The 27,923-nt window shown below is 38.7% G+C and overlaps 2 protein-coding genes and 1 long non-coding RNA gene across 7 annotated transcripts in view; 2 read left to right on the top strand and 1 right to left on the bottom strand.

The window, feature by feature from the left end:
• LOC148057678 (uncharacterized) overlaps positions 1–22,053 on the bottom strand; it is an 82,021-nt gene extending 59,968 nt beyond the window's left edge. For 2 of the 3 annotated variants that reach the window (XR_015698497.1, XR_015698495.1), the window contains exons 1-5: positions 21,565–22,038; positions 21,412–21,463; positions 18,255–18,349; positions 9,649–9,709; positions 5,181–5,302 (exon numbers count right to left, since the gene is read on the bottom strand). This is a non-coding gene — a long non-coding RNA (uncharacterized LOC148057678). Of the gene's footprint in view, positions 1–5,180; positions 5,303–9,648; positions 9,710–18,254; positions 18,350–21,411; positions 21,464–21,564 lie in introns of all 3 variants that reach the window. The other variant, XR_015698496.1, reaches the window with a different exon arrangement.
• LOC148057679 (interferon upsilon) lies at positions 33–4,180 on the top strand. The gene is made up of 5 exons (XM_087768093.1): positions 33–170; positions 938–1,015; positions 2,084–2,221; positions 3,479–3,556; positions 4,082–4,180. Exons 1-5 carry the CDS (start codon positions 33–35, stop codon positions 4,178–4,180), a joined length of 531 nt encoding a protein of 176 aa, XP_087624219.1.
• A 245-nt stretch (positions 22,054–22,298) lies between the features above and the next one.
• PFKP (phosphofructokinase, platelet) overlaps positions 22,299–27,923 on the top strand; it is a 46,663-nt gene continuing 41,038 nt past the window's right edge. For all 3 annotated transcript variants that reach the window (XM_087778726.1, XM_087778716.1, XM_087729581.1), the window contains exons 1-2: positions 22,299–22,435; positions 22,593–22,796. In XM_087778726.1, coding sequence (XP_087634852.1) covers positions 22,712–22,796 — 85 coding nt within the window. In that variant the 5' untranslated portion in view covers positions 22,299–22,435; positions 22,593–22,711. The remainder of the gene's footprint in view (positions 22,436–22,592; positions 22,797–27,923) is intronic.

Raw genomic sequence — 27,923 nt, 5'->3', positions numbered from 1 at the left:
CTGTCTTCTTCTTATTGTTCCAGAACTAGACAATGTATTGCCGCGGGAGCTGCCTCTTCCTCTTAACTGTCTGCCTTATAGCTACATCCCTTGGTAATCACCAAAGCAACAGTCATCAGTGCTTTGAAAGCGTGCAGTGGAGTGAGCTTTTAAAGGAGATTGAGAAACTGGTAAGTCAATGTGTAAAATACTGTCACAATCTATAGATGTCATTTTCAATCTTTCTTCAGTTTAGGTGTAAGGAATTCTTAAATGTGTAATAATTGCCTGACTACAATTTTTTTTTACATTATTAAAAAAATATGAGCCAGATGTCCCTTCTCTACAAAGCCAAAAATCTTAAATTTAGATTTTTTAATTCAAACTCATCCTGTTGAATATATGACATTTGTGTGTCTTCCCAAGAAGAGCTCCGCATCCTCCACAGAGAAGTCACATATTTTAGAGTACACAGTCATCTGTGACTCCTGCTAATTGGCATCAACTGAAACCATAACACCACAAATTACTTTACCATAACATAATCCCACTCAAAGAAAAGGGCATCCACAGTCACAAAGTTTTTGGTACAAATACTCTCTGAAGGTGTTTTTTGAAATCAGCTATGTGGGAAGCATGCTTCCTTTCCCAATTTGGCTTCTTTTGTGGCCTGCCCTTTCCTCAACACCGTACAGACTGAACTCCCTGGAACATTTGAAAAAAGGTGAAATAGGTAACAAGCAGCTATTTCATCCATTTTAAATAGGCTTGGGAACATATAAGCAGATGAATCTTCTTCACGCCACCTCATGAGATGTATAGTGTCTCTACTGATGTAGTCATTCATAGACTACATTGTTAAGAGACCAACTGATTAGTGAACTCCTCTATGAATTGTTTCCATAATAAATCTGGTTTTGCACATGCTTAAAATCTCTACACTGATGTTTTCTTTAAGAACAAAAGAGGCTTTTCTTTGGAGTGTGAAGAAGTGAGCAATGAAGATTTGTGTTTCCCTGAGCAGATGCTAAAAGCGGTAAGTAGAAGAAGATACGTACTTGACATTCTCTCTTTGTAACAGCTCTACCTCACATAGCCTATGCACCTTGTCACGAGACTTTTACATTAGAATTATGACACATGAAATTACAGGTTTAAATGATAAATCTGACTGTAAACTTTTCAGTCCAAGTTCTTTTCCCTGAAAGGTAACTTATGGAAGTCACCATTTTTTTGCTTTTCCTATTATTTAAGTTATGCTACCACTTTTAGAAGAAAAGGGTTAGATGCTTTTTTGTTAGTCCTGCTGTTTAAAGTGGAAAATTAGTTTGGTAGCCTGGAAACTACCAGAACCGCATGCCAACTTCAGTTTCAGTCAGAAGCAGGCCCCATAAAAGTAACACAAGGGTAATTTTATGTACTACTCAGCATATGCATGCACTTTATGTGCACAGTTCACTTTCAGTCCAGGTCTGTAATGCCACAAAATAAGAAGGTTCTGGGTTGAGAATGTGCTACTGGACCAAAGAAATTCATTCAGCTGACTTCCAGCTCATCTCTTCAATGAAGCTTCTAAAATGCAACTATGGAACAAAAGGGACAGACAGCATTATCAGCCTCTCTTGTATTTCCATCTTCTCTGAGACAGGGGGAGCTCCCCTTCATCAGATATGTACTGTGCTTGTGAGGAAAGAGCTGCACATTCTTCGTCTGTTGTCTTGGGTCTGAATTCAAAAGATCTGCTTTTGACTCTTGGCCTCTTATTGACTATTCCTCATACATTGTATATATCCAAGAATATCAGTGCAGTCCAAAAATGCAAGATATATTTACACTACAAAATAGGGGTCCACCTTATGAAAGCAAAAATTGCAACTCAAAATTACACATACAATTCCTGATTTTCAAAAAAAAATCTTTGCAACGAACACTACTTTCTATAATTTTTGTACTAAAAAATTTAGAAGAGCACAAGAAAGTCATGAAAATTGTTTAAGAACTAATGATAACCAGACTCGGGCAGTTGAAAAATGTACCATTAGCTGAAACTTAAGTGCAAACTTCAGAAACCAAATTTGTCTATATTTGTTTTTTGTCATCATAGGTTAAATATGACAATGCAGCCATTGTTCATATAGTGCACGAAATTGCTGAGTTTTTCAAGAGAGCAGACACTCCTTTTCAAAATAAGAACATTTTTCTAAGAGGAATGTATGAAGCTCATGCTCAGCTCAAGACTTGTGTAAGTATAATGTTTTTTTTACATTGCATGATATTCATGTCAGATATTCATGGTGAATAAAACTGATAATATGTATGCTGAAAATGTAATAGAAAACTGTAAAGACTACATTTTCAAATAATGGCACCTAAAACATCTGTATGCAAGTAATCACAGGCATCTTTCAGCACTTTTACTGACCTGTATGATACAGGCAGTTTTAAATTCACACATATATTTGTGGGCTTATTTTGAGACATGATGCCTAAAAATGTGGCTAAGCCAGTATTTAACTTGCTTCTCCTTAAACACTGCACTCATTCTCCTTAAAGACTGCACTAGTACTACACAGAAGTACTTACTATTCTCACTAAATATCAATTTCATGTGCTTTTCTTCAACTACTTATGACTTCTGTCAAAACAAGCTAATGTAAGGAATTACATGCAAATTGTATGCAAAATACTTCAGGAAAATATTTAGATCTGCATTCAGCCTATTTCAGCTGAGTAACCTACTTAAACATATGCACAAATAGTTCACTCAGTCGGGGTCAGCTCAACAACTATTTACAGAGGATGAAGCCTCAGATTTATTATAGCTTGCCTTGCAACTAACACCTATGCCAGGCACCAGATTTGCTAACAAACCTCCAGGAGAACAAACCTAGGCATACAAACGTACACCCTAATAAACTCTTCTGTGCTGCTATGGAGGAAACCCACTGCACTTTTCTGCATGAGAGAGAGGTTTCTATGACTAGACATATGCCTGAGCAGTAGCACAGAAACACTGAGCTCCAAAACCACACTGCTGCTTCTGATCAGGCCAGACCCCAGGACAAGATGTGTATAACAAAGGATAATAACGACTGCTTACTTAAGCACATTTTTTTCATAATGAATGAACATCTCACAGGTACATTTGTAATATTGTATGTCAAATGACCACCAGTTATTCTGAAATCAGTTCCCTTCAAAGGCAGTATACATAAAGAAAACCAGTATTGTCACAGAACAAAAAAATCCATAGACTCCTTACCTTGCTTTGAATATTGATATATTCATTTCCTGATCTCTTTGTAGACACAGCAAGTGTGTGCTACACTACCTTTAACATTAACACATTCAGCAGGCTTGCATATGACAGAAGCATTACAATGCTCTCAGTCATGACCATGTCTATCAGAGGGTACTGTTTTACTGAGTCATGTTGAACTTCTATTTACTTCTCACTGTTCAAACTAACAGTTGCTTTTCTTTTCCATTAAAATAACAGCTGAAGTCCAGACTTAATGTTATTCATGAATCTATAGTGAAAGACTGCTTCAAGAAAATGGAGAAATTTGTGGCCAGGGTAAGTAGGCTGTTTCTTTACTTCCAGCTCACTTTAAGGAATTTTAAAGATACAGAAGACCTTCTTATACAAGCAGTCCCACTGCTGATCAAAGCTGTATGAATCTGTGGGATTGTGCCCCATTACCAAGCACTACGGAGTTTCACTCACACAAAATCTTTTGGCCCACGTCTATTTCAAGGTCAATGTGTCATCACAGGCTTTTAAAAAACATCTAATTTTAATTCAGCACCAAACCCCGTAGCAGTCTGTGCCTTTTTAGAAACACTTTATATCACATGAGTCAGGATTAGCCATGCATCTGATGATATTTATTTCACCTGGAAAAGCAATGATCATTTTATATACCAAAGAACATTTGAATCTTAACTAGACTTCCTAAAAGTATTCTTCATATTTTCTTAAATTTCTTTTGAATACATTATTACATGCTTGTTCTCAGTTGACATTTTGCTTGCCATAATATTGGATGTAATTTTTTACAAAACAGCTAATAAACACTTCTTAATAATCTTTTCTTCACAGTCAAACGATCACTGCACTTGGCAAGAGATCCATGCACAATCCAGAGAGATACTTCAAAGAATTGAAAACTACTCTTTCAAGAGAAGAGCAACACGTTAGCAAAGTCAGTTTCCATCAAACAGTTTGAGGATCTACTACCATGTTGAGATAAATTATCCTATTTTTCTAAAAATTGAAGAAGTAGTATACATATAGTTCCTATTTAAAACTATAAATTGCTTAACTTATTTTTGTCAAGATATTTTTTCTAAGCTACTATAATAACTTTAGCCTTAATAAAAAGGATGCAAAATAGCATGTAAATATGTTTGTGTTCATTCATTTTACAAAAAAAAGGGGACATTTTTCATAAAATAGATATCATAGATACGGCCCTCTGTAACTTGTGTTCAGGCTAAAAAAATGAGCATATCAGTTACACTACTTGATTTCACAGCACATTCATCAAGTTATGGGAATATGAACCTATGACAGCCTAATGCCTTTCCAATGCACATGTCATACCACACATTTGCCCTGCTGCACTTTTACCACTGCAGTAACAAGGCTACCTAGCCATTCATGTGTGAAAAGATATGCCCGTTTCCACAATGCCATGCTGCCAGGCTTCCAGAACCATTCATGAAGAACTCTGAGATTTCAGTTTGATCATCCGTATGTAAATTATAGGTATATACAACAACAAACCAACCAAACAAAAACCTCTGCATTCCATTATACAGACTGGACAAATGCTCACATGGTATCTAACGGGCACTGGCAGCACTGCATACTGGCACATTTTTCCAAACAGCTCACTGATTGTTCGAAAGCCTGTAAAAGAAGGTAACATAAAACTGACAGTTTTTAAGAAGAGAAAGGAGGGGTACTGTGAATGAACAGTGTTTCGTAACATCTTTTGGCAATGAGATAAGCCTTATTCCTGTCGTTCCAGACTTCTAAGCACTGGCTTTCAACCTGCCTCTTCATCTCTTAACACAGATGTTAAAACAAATCAGGAGACTTTGCAGAAGACTCTAATATTCATACTTAATTTATATTGCACGAGGATGAAAAGAGTAAAAATATTTGTAATACCATATCTGTCTCATTTCCTTACCATTCTTGAACTTTTTTTTTTTTTTTAAATCTGGTTCAAGTCTTCACAGGCAGCCTAGCACCTCACTTCAGTATGACGTTCCCAAATTCCCAAGATCCCCGCAGCTTTCCTTTCAAAAATGGCTTGGGAAAAAAAAAAAAAAAAAAAAACTTTTACAAAGAAAAATGAGAGTAACCAGGTAATCAATATTAACCTTTTTAGATCTACCGCTTTGTCACCAAGTTTAAGAACAAACACAGTTTTGATGTTTTGATCACGTTTCATGGCATATTCATTACACTGCCTCGTTTATGCATCATCTGACTTGGAAGCTGTTCACTCAGCTGAGATCTGTGGCACAGATCAGTGGGCAAAGAGAGTGCAGTGTTCCAGCAGAAAAAATAACCCCTTGAAGTCACACAGTTATCAATATAAGAATGAAACTTCTGCAGTGAATAAATTCAACTAAGACAAATAATAAATTAATGAACAAAATTCCCACATCTTTGAACTGAAGAAGTGCTTTTGCATCTACCGTATTCTAAGGCAGATATTGATATATATTATAGTAGTTTGGATGTGGATCCAACCTTTCCGTCATAAAAGGTACATTGCCAGTGTAAGCACATTATATGTACTGATGGCATTAAATACCTAAATAAGAAAACTAAAAAAATTTTTAAAATTGTCTTACCCTTACCTTTCAAATGTGTTCCCTTGAATATAGTTCCAAAAATGTATATGTATGTTGTTTTATTCCTTAACATGTAGACATTTGTAAACTGAGTTAGGGTAGGATTATTATGCTAATACATCTGTCTGATATTTATTTTAACAATGGTCATAACCTATTTTAATCAGATTGGAAAGGACGCCAATTATTTAAAATACTCAATGCAGAAAATACAAGCACACAAAAACAACTCTGTAAAAATAAAGGAGCAAAGAGATGCACTAGGCTTTAAAGTCAGCTAATGAATCATTTGATGGATGAATGCATCATTTTTACAATATCCATCCCAATTGCCTGCCATAGAGGAAGATATATTAGGATTAGGAAATCTTTAGGCATCTAGCAGTGACGCTGTGTACTTCAAGTAGGAGCCAAAGACAGAGACTTTAATTCCTTCTGGAAAAGTTGGCAACTTCTAACCTTCTCAGATGTTCAATGAATAAAACAACCCGAGTTCTCTTCATAGGAACATATTATTCTGTGTATTCGCAGATATGTGGGCAAGTTAAAGCAATATATGAAACAAAGAAGTCTCTGCCTTCTATCTGGGGGAAAACAACCACAAACCCTGGCCACAATACACTCTGTATGCCAGACAGTGGCAAAAAGTTTGGACTGGCCTTGGTATAAGGTCTCCATTAAGGACGATTCTGAAGACATCTCTCTACAGCACAGGGTAGTACAAAAATACCTGAGCTAGTTTTAAAACATTTGGCCATAACATGATAAAAACTCAGGCTGGAGATAATAGTATCAGTTTTTTCCTTAGGCAGTGAAGAGCAGATTAACAGTAATCCTGATTTTATACAGCAAAAACGCAACAAGAGTCAAAAAATACCAACGCGTAACTCACTATCATGTGTGGTTTATTTTAATTTTTTTCCTGAAAAACAGCATCAGAATTGCTAAAGGTTTTTATGCTTTGGAAAAAGGCAAAAGTTATTCAGCATCTTCTATAACACTAATTATGTACTGAGAAAAAAAGGGGGAGGCAGAAGGAGAAAGATTTTTAAAACGAAGAGACATAAAAATATGAAAGAATAATCATGTTAAACAGCCTACACTTTTTCTCAGAAAGCTGTAGATACAGGATTAATATATGTTGTCTTATTTAGCATATTTTTACAAAGTATTTCAACATGAAAGTATTTCAGAATACAAATAAAGCAAGCAGACTGTATACACTATGAAACAGCACTTTTGGAATAGACTAGATTTATTTTTTTCTCCATTTGAAGTCACTAGTATGCACAAACTTATAAATATTGTTTTCTATCACAACTATTTGAGTCCAGCAAACTTGATTTTATCTGCCAAGAGGAATTCGTAATACCAAAAGTTAAGAACAGTTTCTTGCACCAGTTGAGTATTCACACTCAAAATTTCACCTTAAAAGCATCTGCATAAAATCTCATTCCTATGTAGTAGCCTTGATAAATACAAGATGTGTATACATCCTCAGATGTAGTAAACACAATCTTTTAAGTAAAGAACATATTTCAAGGGACAATACTGAGTCAGAGGTTGCATTAAATAGCATTTTTACTGAGACTAGATGTATTAATGAGTCTCCAACTCCAACCTATGGAAGAGACAAGAGAGCTGTCACTCCTTCCAATATGCATGTAGCTCCACGATTACTTTGAAAATTTGTATGCCTGCATTCTTATTTTTGTAGGTTTTTTCCAATATTATGCCATGTAATTCGATCTTAAATTCTTCTTCATTCTATATCAGATAACCAACACCACATTAAAAGTCAAGTGGTACCCTCCTTATAGCCTGAACTAATTAATTTAATGAAGCACATTTCATCATTGCATTTGTCACTCGGATTCAGTGTGTATATTTTAGTGTATCCAATATGTTAAGAGCTTGTAGCTGTCCTTGACCCAGCTATTACTCAGGAGAAAAGGACCTGGTGGCGTACGGGAATGGCAAGAATAGCAGGCACAAGTGAAAATGGAGATATTTATGTTATTAGCATATGACAAACAAAACCTACACTAGTTAATTTAAGTTTGAAGTTTTCAAACGTTCCATTTGCACAGAGGCATCTCAAGAGGGACGTGGAAGAGCAGTATGAGACAAAGTCAGGAATGGGAGACTTCTTCCTACTGGTGATTTTATCCGGCTACAGCAACTGAGCTGTTTAGGCGACGTTAGGAAAACAGTAGTGTAACAGCTTTTTAACATGCACTTACAGCTGAAAACAAGGAGAAATGAGCACCATACACCAGTTTCTATAATTTAAAGAGAATGCATGGCTTTCAGTTTAAAAACATACGTGGTGCTATGAGCATTCTGAGCTAACCCCAGCATCAGAAGAAAGAAGCCCTGCATTGGCTTTTTATGTGATCTTCACTCTGAGACATACTCCCAAGGGAAATAAACTTGGTATAGCAAGCACTGTCACAAATTAGGGAAGCTATTTGTAGCTAGTAAGAAAAAAATAGCTGCTTTGAATTATACTCCAGAGAACTCGCCTTCTCCCCCGATCATAACAGTTTGCCATTTAGCTTAAGGAGCTTAAGCTTGTACGAGTCAGATTCCACATTACATATCAAAACTCTAATACTCTATGGTGCTTTGATGAAGGGGTAATTTTGTATTGTTTTATTGGACTTTGTTAACAATACACACTTCATGTGACAACTTTATTGCCATAATCGTCCTAAACTAAAGTGTTTAGTTTACTTTAGACAATTCTAAAAGATTCAGAGAAAAAGATCTTAAGGATTTTATAACAAACATGCTGCTCCTTGCAATTTACTAATTCACTCACTGTCATACTGCAATGTTAATAAATTCACACTTCTTGAAAAAACGCTCAAGTTCAGTACAAGTTAATAGCCCCATTGTCTGTAGCTAGATTGGAATATCAAACTGTTTCTTTCTAATGGAAACTGTTTATAGACAATGCCATTTCTGACAAACTGAATAGCAGTTCTGCAATAAAGGGGCTGTACTTTATGGTAAAAGCTCTTTCCTGCCTGGTTGTGTTTTTATCTTTCTTCCTGCTTCACATGCATTTTCCCTGCATATACCACAACTGCATATCAGAAAAACCTAGAAAAGTCTAGCTTAGATACCAATTCCTTTTCCAGGTAAGGCTTTTATTGCAGCACTGATCACCTGTGATCTGAGTTCATAAGACAGCTTCACCAGAAATACTGAGTTTACCTGGAACCACAGCTTTTCCATCTAGAATGGGAGCTCTAACAAAGAAGACGACTTTTAGCCTTTGTCCAGCACGGCAGATTCTCGGATTCTTTCTAGACTCAGCCTTGAAACTGGCATGATAATAGGACACACAGCTCTCAAAAGTCTATACTGCTAAAATTACAAAGATAATTACAGCTCTTTTGTCATGGAGCTGTTAATGTTGTTAGCTAGAATGAAAGTATTACTTCAGATATTCTTCCTCATATTTAACCACTGTCCCTGTTTTTGTTTTGTGGATCACAGCTGCCTCTTAAGAAACAATATAGATAATCCAAGTAAAATTGCCAGTGAAGTTATACCTATTATACATAAATACTAATTATTTACACTCTGAATATAAGCAACAGCCTGCTCTAAATTTCTAGCAGGTTATAATTCAAATATAGCCCCATGAACGTGAACAGAAGGAAAAGTTTAATCGTGTTCAATGTGTTTGCTTTTTGACTAAGCAAACTTAGCTCCAAAATGTGAATTATGCATAAAAGCACAACACTGTACCACTTTAATTTTTACTGAACTGTCATATGGTACCTTCTCACATCTGAATTCTTGATTTCTGGTCAAAGAAGGATTCTTTCTTCATTCCCAAGTCCTTGAAAGAGAAAACCAAATGCAACTTTTATTTTTAAGTACAATATCTACATGGCAAAATTACCTATTTTAAGTTATTTAGAAGCTATTTCAAGACCATCTCTTAAACCATAAAGCTGTGGCATACAAGAATTTTAGAACATGTATGTGCGTGCCATGGATTATTACTGGAAAGGGCAGTCGCAATCAGAACACAGGAGGCTAAGCAAATAAAACTTGAAAACATGATACTATTATCCTATTTCCATGTTTACATTTATATCTTACAAAGGAAGTGGTGTACTTGTCACATTTCGTATACAATCAGTGCTACAAATGAGCAAGGTGACTTGAAACTGAACCTATCTTGCAGTGATTCTACAGGGTCAAGAACATGGATGGTGATCCAGGTCACTGACAAAAAATTGTAGAACAGTGGTGGCCCAGTGTATTAGAAACAGTGCTTAAAATGTTTAAGTAGTCTTCAATGAAAGAGGAATGAAGACTGAAGACAGCTGAATATTTAGATTAATATAAATTATTTTATAACTTTAGGTTCAATAAGAAGTAAGTATCAGTAACACAGAACCTAAATCTACATATTTAAGTCACTGATAAAAACAGCCTTTCTTTAAAAAAAAACAAAAAGAAGCACAGTATCTGTAACTCAGCACTGGTAACAACACATACTATTCAGACACATCTCAAAGTAATAGTAATGGTGGGGATGAAAGATTACTGTCAAGCAGTTTTAACAGTTGTGCTTCTTAATGAAATACTAAGTTACTAGAAAATAAGGTATGGAAAATAATTTTGTATTGTGGTATCAGACAGGTGGCCTAGCCAACTATTTCTACCTCAAATTTCTATGATCTTATTGAACTACACTTCCATTGTGGGTGGCATAGGGAAAAAGGAAATAAGAAATACTTTATGACTTCCACGGAACTGTCTGTTATCTCATGTAAATGAAGTTTAACTTGAAGCCCTAACCCACACCAGAGCGAAGCGTGCACTGCAAACATGACCATGCCAACTCATTAAAAAGCTGGAATGGTTATAAAACTGAATTAGCTCTATTATAAAGGAGCAGAGTACAAATCTCCCCTTATACACCCGCTTAATGTGATCCATGTGCTGGACACGTGCTGAGCTGTTATTACACTTTGTCCAAGCGTTTGCCAACTGACGGCTGCCTGAGGGTACCACGTAAGGCACTGCTGCTCACTGCTGCTCCAGACTTGGCTGCCTACTGTCAGTCCTACTCTACAAGTTACCTTCAATTTCATTTTCACTACTGCCCTGACGCTATAGCAACATCCTATCACTTCACCACATCATCTACAGCAGCACAGGCTGTGGCCTCCTGCCAGCATGCACGGCTTTTGGGCAAATTCTGGCCCTAACAATTACAAAGAAAATTACTGCAATTTCAGTTATTTTGGCCTCTCCCTGCTTCTAACAATTCTTTACCTTGGACATCTAGGTACCCTCCCTGGGTTTGACTCTCTTCAAACTATGAAGTGCTCCCTGTTTGCTCATTAAGCACAATCTTGCACTGATGCTACTCACCTTGTCGGCTGCACAGTAAGAGCTTCCTCTCAGGATCCCAAGTTTCTAAAACTACGCTGGTTCTATCTTAAAACAAAAATACTTTCAGAGCAGCTGCAACTCGGCTGGCAGTCTAACCATGTGCGTAACCTCCTTCAGATGTTTTTAGCCTGTAACTGACACTCTTCCCTTCATGCAAGACGCTATACCATACCCCAGAGTACTGCCACATCCTACACTGGGGACAAGGGGAAGACATCAATCACATGGACCTTCCAATTCCCTGGGAAAAAAAGTTGAAGATAGCTGCACCATAACACTTGTGAAAGCAAAGTTGTGAGACCTGTATGAACCTTCCCTCATCATAAAAAAATAAAAAATAAATCAGAGCTTTGCTACGCCAAATGTGTGACACTGGTATGGGAGCAACCTCTTTCTGTGTTGTCCTAGAGAAGGTTTCTCCATGCTACGGGGTTGCGGCACAGGACGTGATCCATGGCACTCAACATTACTGTTAAGGAAAGCTACTAGAACCGTGTTTCAAACTTTTACAGACACAAAGTAGTACTTAATTATCTTGTGCATAGGACTGGGGACTTTATTTATTTGCTTCTGACAATAAATTTCTATTTAAATTTTTCTGTGAAAGCATTGAGTCCAGTGACATCTACAGACTCAAGTCCAGTGAAACAATAATAAAAGAAAACTATTTTCAGAAGGAAAGTACAAATTATAAGAAGCACAAAGAACACGACTCTGATCAGTGGTTTTCTGGTTGTCTTGGAAAGAATTTTCTGCACCACTGTTTTTTACAGCTGCTTCTTCATACTAGCACTTGGATAAAATGAACTTTGGAAACAAGAAGGAAACAACAGCTTCTGAATACTTCTAGTAACCACAGCTTTTATCTTTCCAAAATAAAACTGTTCAGAAATTCATGCCTTCAATCATCTGCGTATTTGTAAATGCACTTAAAGATATATGAATACTTGCCTTCTAATCCATACAACTAAAAAGCTCTTACACACATTCATCCTCTTAGTAATTTACAAAATTGAGTAAAATTTAGACTTATAGAATCATAGAATAATTTAAGTCGAAAGGGACCTCACAAGACCTAAATTCAACCTCCTGCTCAAAGTAGGGTCAACACTGAATTCTGGGCTTTGTGCAGTCAGGTCTTGAAAACTTCCAAGGTAGTAGTTGGAAGAAAAGTGAATATTCCTCATAGCAGTTCACATTGTTTTGTGATTCTTGGTAAATTATTTTTCTTGGTTGCAATATGAAGGTTAAGAAGGCATTAAAATGTTTTCCCTGGCAGGCGTTATCTCTGCTGTCTCTGTTCCTGTCTTACTTATGTGATTAATTTTGTCCTCTGCTCTGCTTATTTAACTTTCAGTAATCCACCCTACTCTGGGCCTACATACTGGAAAGTATCAGGGTTTCCTAAGGCAGCCACTTGCGTGATTTATATGGTACATGTGTGACGCTCAAGGACTTGTGGATCCCAAGATAAGGACAATGGCACTGCAGCAGAATCATTTCAGGGATGGGATGGGAATTCCTATCCCTCTCAGTCACCTAGCAAAATGGAAGCACTTTGCTGCAGGTGTCTGGTTCGGGCTTGGTGAGCATCACCTTATGGCACTAAAATGGAATGAAACTTCACAGGAGCAAATCTTGACCTCAGAGAGAAATTAGACTGGCTACGGACAAGTGTATCAGGGAGGAAGACTAGAAGATCTAGACCATAGCTTCCCAGAAGTAGCTAAAAAAATACTATCTTTTCATGGGGCTCATCCTGTCCTGGAATTCAGTTGACCCCCTTCTAGCCCACCAGACATTATTTCCCAAACTCCCACTGACCTCTCCTACTCCTTTAGAATCCATTCCAGCGTGTCACAAAACTGAGCTAGCTGATGCTGTGAGTAAAAATTAATTTGATCAAATTCTGAACTCACAAAAGCAACAATGAAGAGTAAATACCATGACAGGTAACCTCTTATATCATGGTAATTAATGAGTTAATTTTTGTCTATGTAGAATATTCGTTTTCCTCTGCGGAAAGAAGGATTTTCTTTTTAATGTTTCCAGTGAGTTGTTGTTATTGCACCTGTTCTTTCAGCAGTTGTTTACTTTTTTTTTAAAAAAACCCCAACTATTTAATACACAACATTCATATTTTAAAGACAAGCTACATATACAATAGTATGAGGCATTCAGTCTCAGCAGCAAATAGAGGCATTCAACATCAAAGAAACACTGCCTTCCTGGAAGGGATAATTGACTCTAAACATGAAATATGCTCCACTTATGTCTGATCACAACAATCACCATTCAATTTATTCACAATCTACTGATTATTTTCACATAATGATCCTAATGGTATTACTCAAAACATATCATACAAGGACTTTGATCACTTGCATAAATAATCAAAGAAATCATTTTTTTCTTTATTAGAATTCTAAGGAATTCCAAGGAATTGTAACGCAAGTACAGAGAAAATAATCAATGTGTAAGAAGCCAGATATTTAACATGTTCTTAGCACTAGCACATACTCTCAAATACTACACTCCATATGAAGTTTACAACATTAACTCTGTAAATAAAAGCAAAAACAACCTGGGTTTTTTTTCTCAGTTCTGTTCCACAGCTTAAATATGTTACTTAACTTCTCAGCTAGGCCTGTCAAAGTACTTCTAAACTGTAGGTTCTGGTATATGCAATATGTTTTTGCTTGAGTTTCTTTCTTGTGTTGTTTTTGGGTTTTTTTGTGCTACAGAATGTGAGATAAGACTTTTTCTGGTGTCACTCTGAGCAAAGGATGCATACAAATGCATTTTTACAAGAAATCAATATTAAATACATCTCTGCTAACTATTTAAATTTCACAGACAAGAAGAAATGAGAAGATATTATTAATTCACTTCACAGGAAGAAAAGAGACCACATTGTGTAAGGCATCCAGACTGGCTTCTTGCAAATGAAAATGACTCTGCTGGTTATTGAAGGCTATTTTTTTCATTCCACAAATGGAAACATTCTGTATTTTTCATCATCCGTTAGGAGTTCAAATCAGTGTCATAAAAAATATTTAGAAGCAAGAATATGAAATTTTTACCAGTTAACTGCTACACTAAAACAATCAACGGGAGTGAAAAAACTCCTGACATTCTTCTTATCTTCAGCATTAAAAAGAAAGGAAGAAAGAGATGGGAAGGAAGTTGCAAGTAATGAAAGCAAGGAGGAGCAAAAGAAAATAGATGACAAAAATAAATAAAAGGAAGAAAAGGAAGGCTGGAGTGGGGAGGAGAAAGAGTGAGAGAACAATCGCATGCTAGGAAATAAGAAGTATTGACTGACCAGGAAACAGTGTACATAAAAATAAATATGTCCTCTTGAAGAAACAATCTTTGCTGTTATACATTATTCACAACACCATTACAGAATAAAACAACAACAAAGAAATCAAAGGTAAAGACTACTTCTTGAAGTGCAAATTATTCGGACCAAATACCTAACTTTATTGCTTTCTCTAAGTATTTGTAATCTCTCTCAGAAACTGCTGGCTGCTAACACACAAGCTCTAATGATGGCCCCACTATCTGCTTTACTACCAAAATCGTTTTTCTAGTCTCCTGAGTCCTGCAGAAAGACAACTCTGTGGCACTGTACTCTCCAGATAGTTTGTGGAAGAGACAAAGATGCTCTGTACACTCTGGAATACGTCCCATTTTGACCAGTTATGCTCTCCCTGCCTCTCACAATCCCCAAAATTAATGTTTCCATTAGGTTCAGGCATTTTGAATACTGAATCCTCTTTCAATAGTAAGACACCACACTGAATAACAAGAGCCTTTGAAGGACTAGGGTCATAGCAGCTACAATAAAAAGTGCAGTCGTATATCTTTCCTCTATCTGAGCAATCTATCACTAATGGCTGCCTGAAGCCTCCACAACCACCTAGATTATTTTAAGCATTGCTGGAGCTCTCATTTTCTGGCAAGCCACAAAACTGCAAAGAAAATATGCATCACATCTATTGTAAAGAGTGAAATCTATCTTCAAAGGGAAAAGAATCCCATGAGAAATAAATATCAAATCCATTGTTTATCAGTAGTAATAAAATTAATATATGGCTTATGTAAAAACATACAGTAAGTAGGAAGTTGAGTATTTACAACGTAACGGAGAACAAGTTCACTTGTTTAATTCTCATGTATTATAAAACATGAAAAGATTGCAAATCACAAACCACAGTTTCAATTATTTTAATTTTAGATAAACTAAAATTCTCCAGTATCATGGGAACTGCTGCATATTTGGGGCAACTGCTGCATATACAAATATTTGGGGGGACTGCATTTTTAATTCTTCCTATCAGTAACTGTCTAATGACATCTATATTACCTTAATTATACTGTTAATTCCAGATTATAAAATTCAAGTCTTTATGGAAGGGAACCACCATTGTGATGACTGTAGAGCATCAGAGCTCACATTTAGAAATGAAGTTACACTTACCAAACCAACTGAATTATATTAGATTAGATCATTACTAATGGCACAATTTCTTGAAGTATAATTAAGGATACATAATTTTAAGTAGAACAACATTTCTGTGGTTTTTTCGTTGTTTTTCTTTTCCACATAAAAATGATCCCCAAGGTCATAAAATAGGGGAAGAGGTTACTCTTTCCTTAAGCAACCCTAAGTTACACAAATCATACAAATTCTTCTTGATCTCTCCTAGTTCTTTCAGAATTTTTTCCCTTGCAGTTATTTCCATCAATTCTGCCAAGGGAAGAAATCAGAGACAGCTTCAGGCCAAATTGTCCATTTGGCCCCAATCCACATAAGCACTTAGTTGATGTGTCCTGTATTAATGCCTTTTCGGAAACAAAAGACTAAGCATTATTTCAACCAAACTCTGCTGAGGAATATGATATAACGAATCTTCAAAGAACTCCTTAATATCATCCATGCTTCAACAGAAGTGAACTGCATGTAAAATTCCACAGTGCTCACCTTTTATATAACACAGCCTAAGAATTACAGCATATGACCAGAAAGTGATGCTCCTGAGAGCAGTTTTGCCCAAGTACATTGAAGCCTTCCTCCACAATCTGCCTTAGCAGTTCAGAGGACATTTTTCTGGATGAGGACACATTCCTGCTGAAGCCATTACAAGGATTCTCTAATCCAGAAGTACTGTACAGAGGATAATACCATCTAGTAATCAAGTAGTTAGGGTACTCATCTATAAGAAAGAAGTTCTGCATTCTAGACAATGTTCTAAGGTTATTGTTCATATTTTTATATTGAGCATTAAAGTAAACAAACATAATTCACATCACATAAATAGTAAGATATCTTAAGATCATTTGTACTACTTAAGAGAAAGCTGCAGAAGTACCACATTCTGAGAATACTATGATTACTCTATATCCTTTTAATGCGGACTATGAACATGTATACATGGCCCTACCCATTTCCCAACCAGACATACACCTTTTGTGGCTCATAGTACGGCAAGCTTACAAATTATCCTGTGGCGCCAAATGATGGCTCAGTGTGGAAGTTTTCTAGGTGAGAAAGAAAGGCTTACTTATTCTTCTCCCCCAAACCAGGATAAATAACTTAGTCAATTGCATGATTCATTAACCATTTAATTAGCACAATGTTTCCTTTTAATGAAGTGTCTTAGGCAGTTTTTTCTGTTTCTGAGTTTTTTAAACCTCTCAGAAATTACGATACATGTATGACTAGCATGGCTCAATTATTTGAAACCTAGTATATCTGACACAATGTATCTTTCACAATAACACAAATTCTCTTTGATCTGCAATATTTTTGGGTGGTGCTTAGCTCAGTCATGAATTTTCCTACCCAATAAAACTAAAAAACCATACTTTTAAATTAAGTGGACTTCAGGTCATGTCAAATCACAGAAAGATGCATTTCTAGGGGCTTAGAACTTGTTTTTTTCAAGAATCAAAGATTGAAAGTAAAATAACTTAGAAATACATAGCACGTTAATAACATTTGTTTGATGGTGGCACTGAACAGTGAATTTAGCAGCTGGCAGCGGGAGGAAGAAAAAACAATGGCATATAAGGAACCTGCTGAGCACAAATTAGAAATTCTAGTATGTCTCATTTAAGAAAAGATACATGAATTTACCATGGAAGAAATAACTATCAAGCCTAAAGACCACACTGACACATTTTCCATATAACTATTTATAGAACATTTGCCATAAAAATATGGAGGCTTCAAAGCTAGTAAGAGCTGAACAATACTTCTTGGTTTTGAAGTTTTATAACAGCATTCCCAGTCAAAATACTGCTGCTAGGAATTAATGTGCTACTGCTTAATCATGATGTACATTTAGACTCTGAGATAAATAAAAACATTGTGGAGGAAATAACTTCAACTACTGCTCAATCATTGTCTTTTTTTTTTTTTCAGTAAAGAACAGTTACAGTTAAGTAAACTTAGGGATTATATTTGTGCTTTTATACATGGCCTGATTCAAGTACCATTAAAAAGTCATGACATTTGATTTTAGTGGGAATTTCATTAATATCTTAGATTAGTATCTAAACTCTCAATTGAAGAGTCAGGTACAGCAAATTCAAAGCAACAGCCATTTGACATTCAAGAAAAAGTTGTAGCTGATGTTTAATAACCGATTTTCTTTCTCAATGAACACAGTGATGTTTTACATTATCATCTCTCACTGAAATAATAAAATATCCTTTATAGTTGATGTATTTTCCCTTTCCCACTTCTCACGCTGACTTGGGCAGTTTAAATGGCTTACACATGCTACAGTATGTTACTAAGTATTTTTGTCCCTGTGTAAAATTGGGATATTCATATACCAGTGACACTACTCTTTTAAAAGTTGATATTACAGTGACTCGGGATATTATCTATCTTCACAGTGACAATTATTTTGATGCATTTTATATGACTACTGGGAAATAAGAGATTAATATTTGGTTACCTTTTCCATAATGTCTGTATTGGTCAGAACTTTAAGTAAATTCCTCTCCAAGGCTGTGTTAATTGCTGCTCTCTCCCTAACAAAATCAGTACCAACTAGAGATGAAAACAAGAAAAATACATTAGAAAATCTTGTTTGAATATTTATTAAAATACTTACTTATTCTGGATACAATCATGTCCCCTTCTCAAATCTGTGTCAGCTGTACATTGCCCTCATCTCCCTTCCTTCCTCATCCAATCGTAACAGCAAGTCCTTCGAATCTCTTGAAGATTTTCCTATGTCTCTTGTCTCATACTAGTTCTAGATTTCCTTTCATTTACACCCTATATTTCCAGCATAAAGAAAGCCTTGTGTATGTTAGTGTCACTAGGACTGTCATTATGCAAGAGAAAAAAAAAAAAACAAGAGAATCCAGCCCCTGTACTGCAGAATTTATACTGTTACAACGACACAATCAAAGGGTGAAAACAAATAAGCAACAGACTAAGTAGTACAAGAGTTTATATGAAACATGTAGGGCCAGGGAATATTGTAGTATTAATGGAAGAGAGCAGTCAGTTCTTTTAAAGAAATCACTGTCACCATCTGCCCAGAAATGATATCTTGATGATGACTTCTTTCCTTCTTTTCATGCTTATCTGTACATTCCATGACTAGCCTGTTTCATTTTAAAATGCTGGAATTTCTGCAAATCCTTCCATCTCATTCTCTGTTCTTTGCCTGTTTTTAATAATATTAAAAAGTTGAAAATGCAAAATTAATTGTCCTTATGATTCATAAGTCTCATGAAAAAAACGACAGCTGGGCAGAAGAGACAGCTCCTATAAGCGCCTCAGACAAACCTGAAGTGTGGGCTCATGTACCACTAGATGCCAGAGAATCCACATATGAAAGAAAGGTCTAGCTGTAGAAAATTGTTTCAGTTGGTTGGAAATCCATTCATTCAGCTCTGTTACTCATGCAATGATCTCGTTCTTTTTGGACATGACTTGCTCTTCCCAGTTTAGCTTAATTTCAATGGAAGATGTTGTGCCAAATGAAGTACTGGATGTATCTGTGATATTACATCCATGATATGAACCATTTTATAGTTCAAAGGCAGCATGTGTAATGATACTGGCACAGTAAGTTGAGGTGGGTAGCAATCCAAAATATTTTTAAAGGGTCAATCAGGATTTCTTAGGTAGTGATAAGATTTAAAGATGGGCAGTTAGGCTTCATCTAGGTGCCACAGGGAACAAGCAGGCAATGGGAAAAGGATGCAGCAAAGCATCTGCAATGGTCAGTATCAGGGAAGAGTCAAAAACCCACCTGTCCTCTCCCAATCCCATGTAAACTGATTCTATTTAGTATTACAGTAAGAAGACAATTAGAGCACTTAATGTAGTGTGCAAATTACCCGCTGAGGTTTTATTCAGATATTCAGTTTCTTTATGATCAGTTTGCATATCTCAAAAGAGCCTATTATCTTAGTGTCAGTATGATTTATACATGTGTACCTAGCTGCATTAAAACTATATCCCAAAAGGTTAAATAAGACTGTTTTCCCCAACGATCTTCAACACTTAAGCCAAGAATTCACTCTGTTTAAGATTACAGGCAATTGTATTGCTGGAAGATATTTAAGAATATCACGACAGCCTCAGGAACAAACAGTTCCACATCCTTTCCTCTCCTCCCACCTCTACTTTAATGACTTGACACAGACAAAATACAATTCTTTCCTGAGAGCTCTGCTGGAAAACAATGAGTAGCTATAACAAATGATGAAAACAGTGAAATCATAGGCAGCTTCCTAATCAGACAAAGGTGAAAAAAATACATCACTTACAAGTTCATTATGTACCATAAGGCAATTGGAGAAAAAATACTTTCAGAAAATAATAGCTTCTTAGCATCAAGGCTGTATTTGGAAGCAAGAGGGACAAGTCTACTTCCAGACAAAGTGTGAATGCTTTAGCTACACTGAATAAAACAAAGTAAGACCATTCTAAAGAATGGCTAAGTATCTACACCAAACCAAACAGAACCAATGCAAAGCTTCCTCAAAGTGTTGCTCAGATGACGAACTATCATTGGTCCGTGATCTTAAAGTTGTCCTAATAGTCTATATTAGCCAAAGACCTTCCTACTGATTTTACAGGCTTTGGATCAAGCCCCAAATCACTCAAAGACCTTAATTTAGCTTTTGCAGAACTACCGTCCAAGAAACTAATGTGATTCCGATTCAAACCAGAACCCTTTGAACAGATTGGGACTTTATGGGGGTATATAAATTTCTATAACAAAAGTTCACCTTTATTATAATCTATGACTCAGAACTCTCTTCAGATTCAGGAAAGAATACAATAAATTCCCTATAGAATCACTATTGTTCATGGTATGCAAACTATTTGGCAATGTGTCTTTTTCCACTGTCAAATCACACACTCATTTTAACCTCTGAGTAGATTTGCAAACGTGAGCTGCCCACACACTAGGTATAGATACCTATTTGCAGGTATGGTTTCTTCAAACATTTATTTATGAGTAATTTTGACCGAACTACTCAAATGACTGTACTGCTGCATGTGTCTGTGTGAAAGTTGACAGGATGAGCATGTGTACTTTTACAACGTGAGTTAAGTCTAAGATGTGATGAAGATGTTGAATAAAAACAATAATTATTACAGCAATTAAAATATAAAACTTGAGTCAGCATTTTGCTGCTGTTCCTGACTCTCCCTGACTTGCTTTATAATTTTGGGCAAGTAATTTAGCCCCTGATTCTGCAAATACTTTTACTTATGCTAACTACTACGAAGACCTGCATATGGGATAAGACAGCTTTATTTGCTTAAATTAACAAAATCGGGGTCTCAAGCTGTTTCTGTGACTACAAACATTGCTCTATGGTCAACAGAATTATTCTGTTGTACTCCAATGCCACATTATAATATAGCAAGTTTAAGAGAGCGCTTCTCTACCAGTGCTCAGCACTCCCCAAGAAAAAGCAACAGTGCGCAACAGGAACAAAAGGAAAGGCAGCAAGACTGGGATTCCTACCTAATTTCTCCCAACTGCTTTACCTACTGCTTTACCTCTGCTGCTCCCTTAGGCTCAACCTTTGTCTCCAAGCTGTAAATACTTACAGGAAGTAACTTCCCTTTCCTACCTGCATCTGAATATCTGCTACGGTTTCAGGATGCCACAGCGGCAAGACATACCTGAGAAGAGATGAGAGGCAAAAAGAGAATGAACCAAGCTCTAGGCCTTTGGGTTTCCCTGTCTGACAAGGCAGACGTGAACCAGACCCTGTGACACAAACCCTGCCAGGCAGCAGAAGTCATTCTCTTCACTTATTCTGCATTCACAGCGAGCGCTGTGTTCTTCGCTCACTGTTGGAGCCTTCTGAGCAACAGCTGAGCATGACAGGGCAGGCCAAGCCGCCTTACAAGAATCGGGCAGTGAGCAACCGACACGCTGGAGGCAGATTTCCCACTCGAGCCTCTGGCAGAGCCGGGTGGGCGCTCCCACTCGCGCACCCGCCAGGCCTGCAGCAGGGCTCACACGGGACGGCCGGGCCGGGCGCTCCCGACCAGCGCAAGGCACACCCCGACTCACGCCGGGGAGACCAGCCCTACAACGCGGGACCCTCACGGCAGCCCCAGCAAGGCTCTGGCCGCCGGAGAACTCCGGCCGAAAGGGCTGCCCGCGGAACCCCGCTCCTACGGCTCCACACGCGCGACGGGGACACGCGGTGTTACTCAGTCCCTACCGCGGAAAGGATGAGTTAACTGTGGCCGACAGAACTCCCTCCCCCTCCGCTGCCGCCCCGCCAAGACGCCAGCCATCTTCCCCGCGTCGCCCCCGCCTCACCCGCCGCTGGGGGAGGGCCGCCGCGGGGACTCCCGCCCCCGCCCGCTCCCGCTCCCTCAGCCTCGCGCCACCTCCTCCCCACCCCTCTCCACCTGCCAGCTCACTCCTAACGTAGCTGCACTACACCACCTCTCCCCGCCCCGCCCGCCGCAACGGCCGCCGCTCGAGCCTGCAGCTCGCCTTCTCATTGGCCCCCTGGCCCGCCCGTCAGCCGCCGCTCCCCAAGGGGCGTCGGCGGGCGGTGCCGTGTAGGGCTGCCAGCGGGAGCGGGGAGAGGAAGCGGCCGCGGGCAGAGGCGGGCGCCTGGCGGCGGCTGCGATGTGAGCGCTGCATCTCTCCTCCGCTCTCTCCTCACTTTTTTTTTTTTTTTCCGGGCTTTTTCACCCAGTCGCCCCCTCCCCTCATTTTTTCTATAGAAATACACCTGTCTGTAAATACACACTTACACCGGTTTTTTTTCGGGTTCTTTTTCCGCAGAGGCCAAATATTTGATCCAGCAGAGCGTGCACCTCGGGTAGCAGGGCAGAGCCCCGCGGCCAGGGGCTCCCTCAGCGACCTCGTTCCGTCTCGCCGGCCGGTGCCGCCCTCGCAGCGCTATGGATCACCAACCGAAGTTCTTCGAGAACCTCTCGGGCACCGGGAAGGCCATCGGGGTGCTGACCAGCGGCGGCGATGCCCAAGGTAGCTGCTCACGCCGGGAGTCGGGGGAGGAGGAGGAGGGGAAGGAGAGGCAGAAGAGGAGGGAGTGAGGGGGGCAACTGCGGGCGCGGTGGGGGCAGCGGAAGGGGAGGGCGAGGAGCCCCTCGGGGGTGGTGTGAGGGAGGCAGGAGCCCCCCCAGGGGCCTCCCGGGCAGGCAGGGCGCCCATGCGGGAGGCTGGCCTGCGAGAAGGGAGTCGGAAGCGTGGGCTGCCTCAGGGGTGGCCGCGGGAAGCTACGCCGGCAGGGGCACATGGAGGTGGTGCAGCGAGAGGGGGGCTCCGGAGCGGGGTACACGGGGCTGCCGTGGTTCTCGGGTTCCTCTTTCCGTGCTCGCCTTCGAGCTGTCTCTCTTACTACGATCATTTAAAAGAGAAATCATTTTTGCCTTGGCGGCTGAGCTACAAACATACTCTCATCCTTCCTCCTCCCTCCCTTTCTCGTTACGTTTCCTCTGAGCCTGCTTTGCCAGGGGAGAGGGTAGAAACGCTCCAGTAACTTTTACCACCAAAATGTCTTCACCCCTTGGGAGATGGTGGGGAGAGGAGGGAGAGCGGATGGCAGATGTGAGCAGGAGAGGAGGTCGTGCTGCCTTGCACGGCGGGTGGGAGGCTGTCTCCGCTGCTGGGGCTTTGCCAGCCCTCGCCTCATCTGCTTTTTCACTTCATTTTGGCACCAGGAACACTTCTGTGTACCTACCCATGATTTAGAAAGCTCACATGGTAGTTTACTCTCTAGCCCCGTAGGAGTATGTAGGAAACGTGCTTCACCTCCTTAAATCTCTTAAGTGTAGAGGGAGTGCTAGCTACTGGACAGGGTGAACAAAAGACCTAGACGTATTAAGAGGGAAGGGAAAGAAAAGAGACTCGATCGCAACATACTTAGTCATGAACTCATGCTTTCCTACGTTTTCGTTTCCTCTTTTCTACCAGAAAATCTCACATATATTAATAGCTGGAAGTTTCGGTGAATTAAGATTTCAAATGTGCAATGCTTCATGCTCTTGCTCTGCTTTTGCCAGGAGAATTGTTTAGTGATGACCGCCTTTAGCTCCTTCCCTTAAATTACGATTATTTTATTTTTTTGCCGGGAGTGTCTCGAAAGTACTTTCACTTAAAGAAGACACGCACGTTTATGGAGAGAATGGGGGAGGGGAAGCCTCTCTTTCCTTTTTGTGTGGGCCCGGTAGTTTAATGACCATTTTCTCTAGCTTTTTACCTGGGGACGTGCGGGGACCAGCCCGCATCGGCGGCTGGGGCGTTCTGCCTGGTTTCCCAGGTTGCCAGCGGGTGCGGGCAGTACCTCTCCTCTCCTCCCCTGGCTTTCCCGGCGCGTCCATGAGGTAGTAGTTTGCGTGGACCAGTGTCTCTGCGCTCCCTCCCCACCGCCGGTGTGTACGTGATCCGCTGCGAGTCGCTGCAGATTCCGCCTCTTTGCGTCATCTGGGCCGGGAGAAGCATCCTCCCTCCCTCCGCCCGCAGGAATAACGGGGAGCCCCCGGGTTTACCTGGGATTATCTGAAACTCTTTCTCATCAGGGGTGGAAGGGATTTGGCACCAGTCAGAGAGAAAAATGTTGCAGTTCCGGAGAAAAAGCAAATTGATGCCCTTAAATGGCTTCTCTTTTGCCCTTTGGTGGGGTTACACTTGTCCAAGTTCTATCCACAGTTTGCTCTTGGTGTCATCAGTTCCACTGCTAAATGATTCTAGGAGGGACTGTGAATCACGGCATCTCTGTTTTAATGGTCTGGTCGCCAAATCGCCATTTTAATTTTAAAGTGTGACAGGGCACTGCCTCAAGCAGCAGTAGTGTGTTCAGCAAGAGGCTGAGCCCTGCTACTTGCTTCCGCGTGGCTGGAGATTATATAATGCAGCAGCAGATGTATCTCTCTTTATAAAGTATTAATCTGCACTTGCCACTATGAATTAAAGCATTTAAAGGACTTGCAGAATCCATGGGTAACATCTAGACTTTATTATCTGGCAGATTGCAACTGCAGCATATTTACATGGAGGGATAAAAAGTAACAGCCTGTGAAAGTTGCTGTCTGAGGAGTGAGGTTGTCACAAAGACCAAACAAAGTAAGCTGGATGCCTTCCAAGTCATTTTGTAGGCAGTGTTGTCGCCCTAATTTAGAATAACAAGGAGGAAAAAAAAAAAGATTTTAGAACTTGATTGTTTCAACTGAATCCCACAACACAGTTGAGGCTCCTAACCCTTACTATCTTGATAACAGTATAGTTGTGTAAAATATGCAACCTCAAGTCTATTTGCATGCTAGGTGAGGAGTTAAACAAGGGACAGGATGAGTCATGCCCTGTCAAGGTCATTTGCCCTCTGTGAGAGAGAAGTGGAGTTTTGAAGTATAAGCAGAAGGAAATATGCTGCTATTACTGCAGAGCTGTTTGAAAATGCATGTTCAAGCAAAGTGTAGGTGAGGCAAAACTACTGAATCTGAAATAGGGAAGAAAGTACTGATATAAAAAAAAAAAGAGTTCCAGTCTCCTTTTTTTTTTTTTTAATTTGTTAGACACTAGAAATCTTCAGAATATCTGTAATGCAAACTAAACTCACAGGAAATTGAGTGGTAAGAACACCCGTTAGTGTTGCAGTAAACACATAATGATCGTATCAATGGGTGCCTTGATTTAGATTCGTGGGCTGTAAATCTTAGCCTAGAACACAATATACTTGAAATTATTTAAAATAGAAGTTACTGTCTTTGCTGTTATTGTACTTTTTAATAATTCAGAATTAGCATTAGGTAAATTACACAAGCCTTTCTATTTATAGGACATATTAAGGTTTAAATTGCTTCCCCACTTTTGTGGCAAGGTTTTTTTGTTTGTTCTTTTTACTACCTGTGGAATATTAAGGACTAGAGAATGCGTGTATATCATACTGGAATTATTATGGTTTAGTCACCATATTTTAAACACAGGTATATTGTTTGGTGGACTTAAAGAATTTATCAGTAATTTGTTTCACAGAAAAAAGATGTTTATTTTGTACACTTAAGGTTTGTAAGTACTAAACTTTTCAGTCCATCACTTTAGCTAGCCAGCTGTTAAATTGTGAACCAAAACAAGTACTTTCCACCATAATCACCTTGAGAGGCAAAAGAAGTTTTGACAACTGATTCTCAAAATTTGCTAGTTCTGTTTCTGGACTATTTCTAAATTGTAGTACTTGCAGCTCAGAAAGGTGGACTAATAAATGGGGTTTATGTCACGCTTCTGTCTTCGCTTTGTGGGACTCTCTGGCCGTGGTCTGCTTCAGGTCATGAAGTGCACTGGTTGTATATTACACTGGTTGCCAGTGGCTGCCACAGACAATTTTGGCTGCCGTAGGTCACTTATGTTTGTACAACCTCCAATCAGACTGCTTATTCGAGGGCCGTGATAGGTATGGCTCAGCAGCAGGAACAATGTCATCTGAAAGCTTCTGACAGAAGGCAATTGTGTACTGCTGGGGAATGATGTGTTTGTGGCTACTTCGAGCTGTTGCCCAATTTATTGGCTCAAGATGATTGTCTTTGAATGTGACTGTGTTATTTTTGAGATAAACACAAAGATTTAGTGTTGTGGAAGACAGCGCAAGTAAGGAACTTATGGATTACATCCTAATGGTCTGGAATATCATAGACCGACTGCTGAAATAAAAATCTATGTATCTCTGTTTGAAGCATTACAGGCTTCCCAACATTTCAAGGCATGTAATAGTGCAGATGTACTGCTCTTGTCCTGGTATCTTACATTGGACGAAGAAATTTTGCCGCTGACCAAATAAAAACACTTTACTCCTTCAGCAAATCTTAGAAATAGATAAAAAGAACCCTATAGCCTCTTGGATTCCAAAGTTTTGGAATACCACAGACCGTGGCTGTGGAAGCAAAGATCTACATATTTCTATTCTTGAAGCATTACAGGCTTCCAAGGAACATCATAAGACATATTTAATATGGTAGCGCAGATGTACTGATCTTGTCCTGGTAGCATATGATGGAAAAAAATTTTGCCACTGAGCAAATAAAATAAATTAAAAACAAACAAACAAAATGTAAAAAAAAAAAAAAGAACCAAAACAACCCACACTCCTTTTATATTGTCCAAATTACAGTTTATTTGTTAACACTTACATAATTTGAAGATAGTCACAAGGAATTTTTGAATTCTAGCCCCCCAAAAAGGCACCTTTTCCAGCAAATAATAGTGTGTATATGTATAGACATGTATATAAAATACATATCCTTGTCCATATATAATATTATAAATATAATTTGTATGTAAAATTAAAGAATGTACTTATTAATGAATGAGAGTAACTATTTCAATGCATTTAATATTTTGTAGGAAATGCTTCTATAGTTAGTGGATTCTATGATTGAAACTAGTCTCAAGATTTTTTTTTTTAAATTTTGAAGAAGGAGATATGTATGTAGTCTAGATGTTATGCTATTGTATGTATTTTGCAGTAGACTGTTCTGATCTAATGCAGTGTTACTGTTTAGAAAAATTATATAGTATTTTCTTCAGGTATCTAGAATCATTATTGTGATTATATGCAATAAAATCTGTTATGTAATTAAAAGTAAATGGAACAAACCCAAATTTTCTTAATGATTTGTTCAGTTCTTTTATTTGACTGCTTCTTCTCATCTTTCTTTTTGATGATTATAGGGTCTTACGTAGTTTCTGATATATCCATTTACATACTCAAAGTCTTCCTGTTTGGTAATGTTTAGGCATTTTCCTTAGTTTCTGTGTTTTGCTATATAGTCTTTTAAGCCTGGATCTTTATTCAGGGTAGCACTTAAACATATGTGCTAAGTCATTAAGCATGCATTAAAGCCAATGTTTGTCTTTAAAATTGGTGGCACTTAAGTATTTCTTGATGCTTGTCCAAGATGCATAATTTTGATTTTTCTTTTATATGTTTAGTATTACAGTTATTTATTTAAAGGCCTATCTAGCTGACTAAAGTGAGGAAAACTTGGCTTAAACACAAAATAGTGTTTTAATTCTACTCAGATGCCTCTGTTGTAGTGGTGCATATATATGTGGAACAGGATGTAGGCACAGGAGAGGAATACTCTTTTGGGGAAGGGCATG

Source organism: Nipponia nippon, unplaced genomic scaffold, assembly GCF_047370975.1.
Source record: "Nipponia nippon isolate SJK-2023a ecotype South Korea unplaced genomic scaffold, ASM4737097v1 scaffold_1, whole genome shotgun sequence".
Classification (NCBI taxonomy): Eukaryota; Metazoa; Chordata; class Aves; order Pelecaniformes; family Threskiornithidae; genus Nipponia; species Nipponia nippon.
The sequence above is the reverse complement of the archived record's forward strand: the minus strand, read 5'-3'. Positions and strand labels throughout refer to the sequence as shown.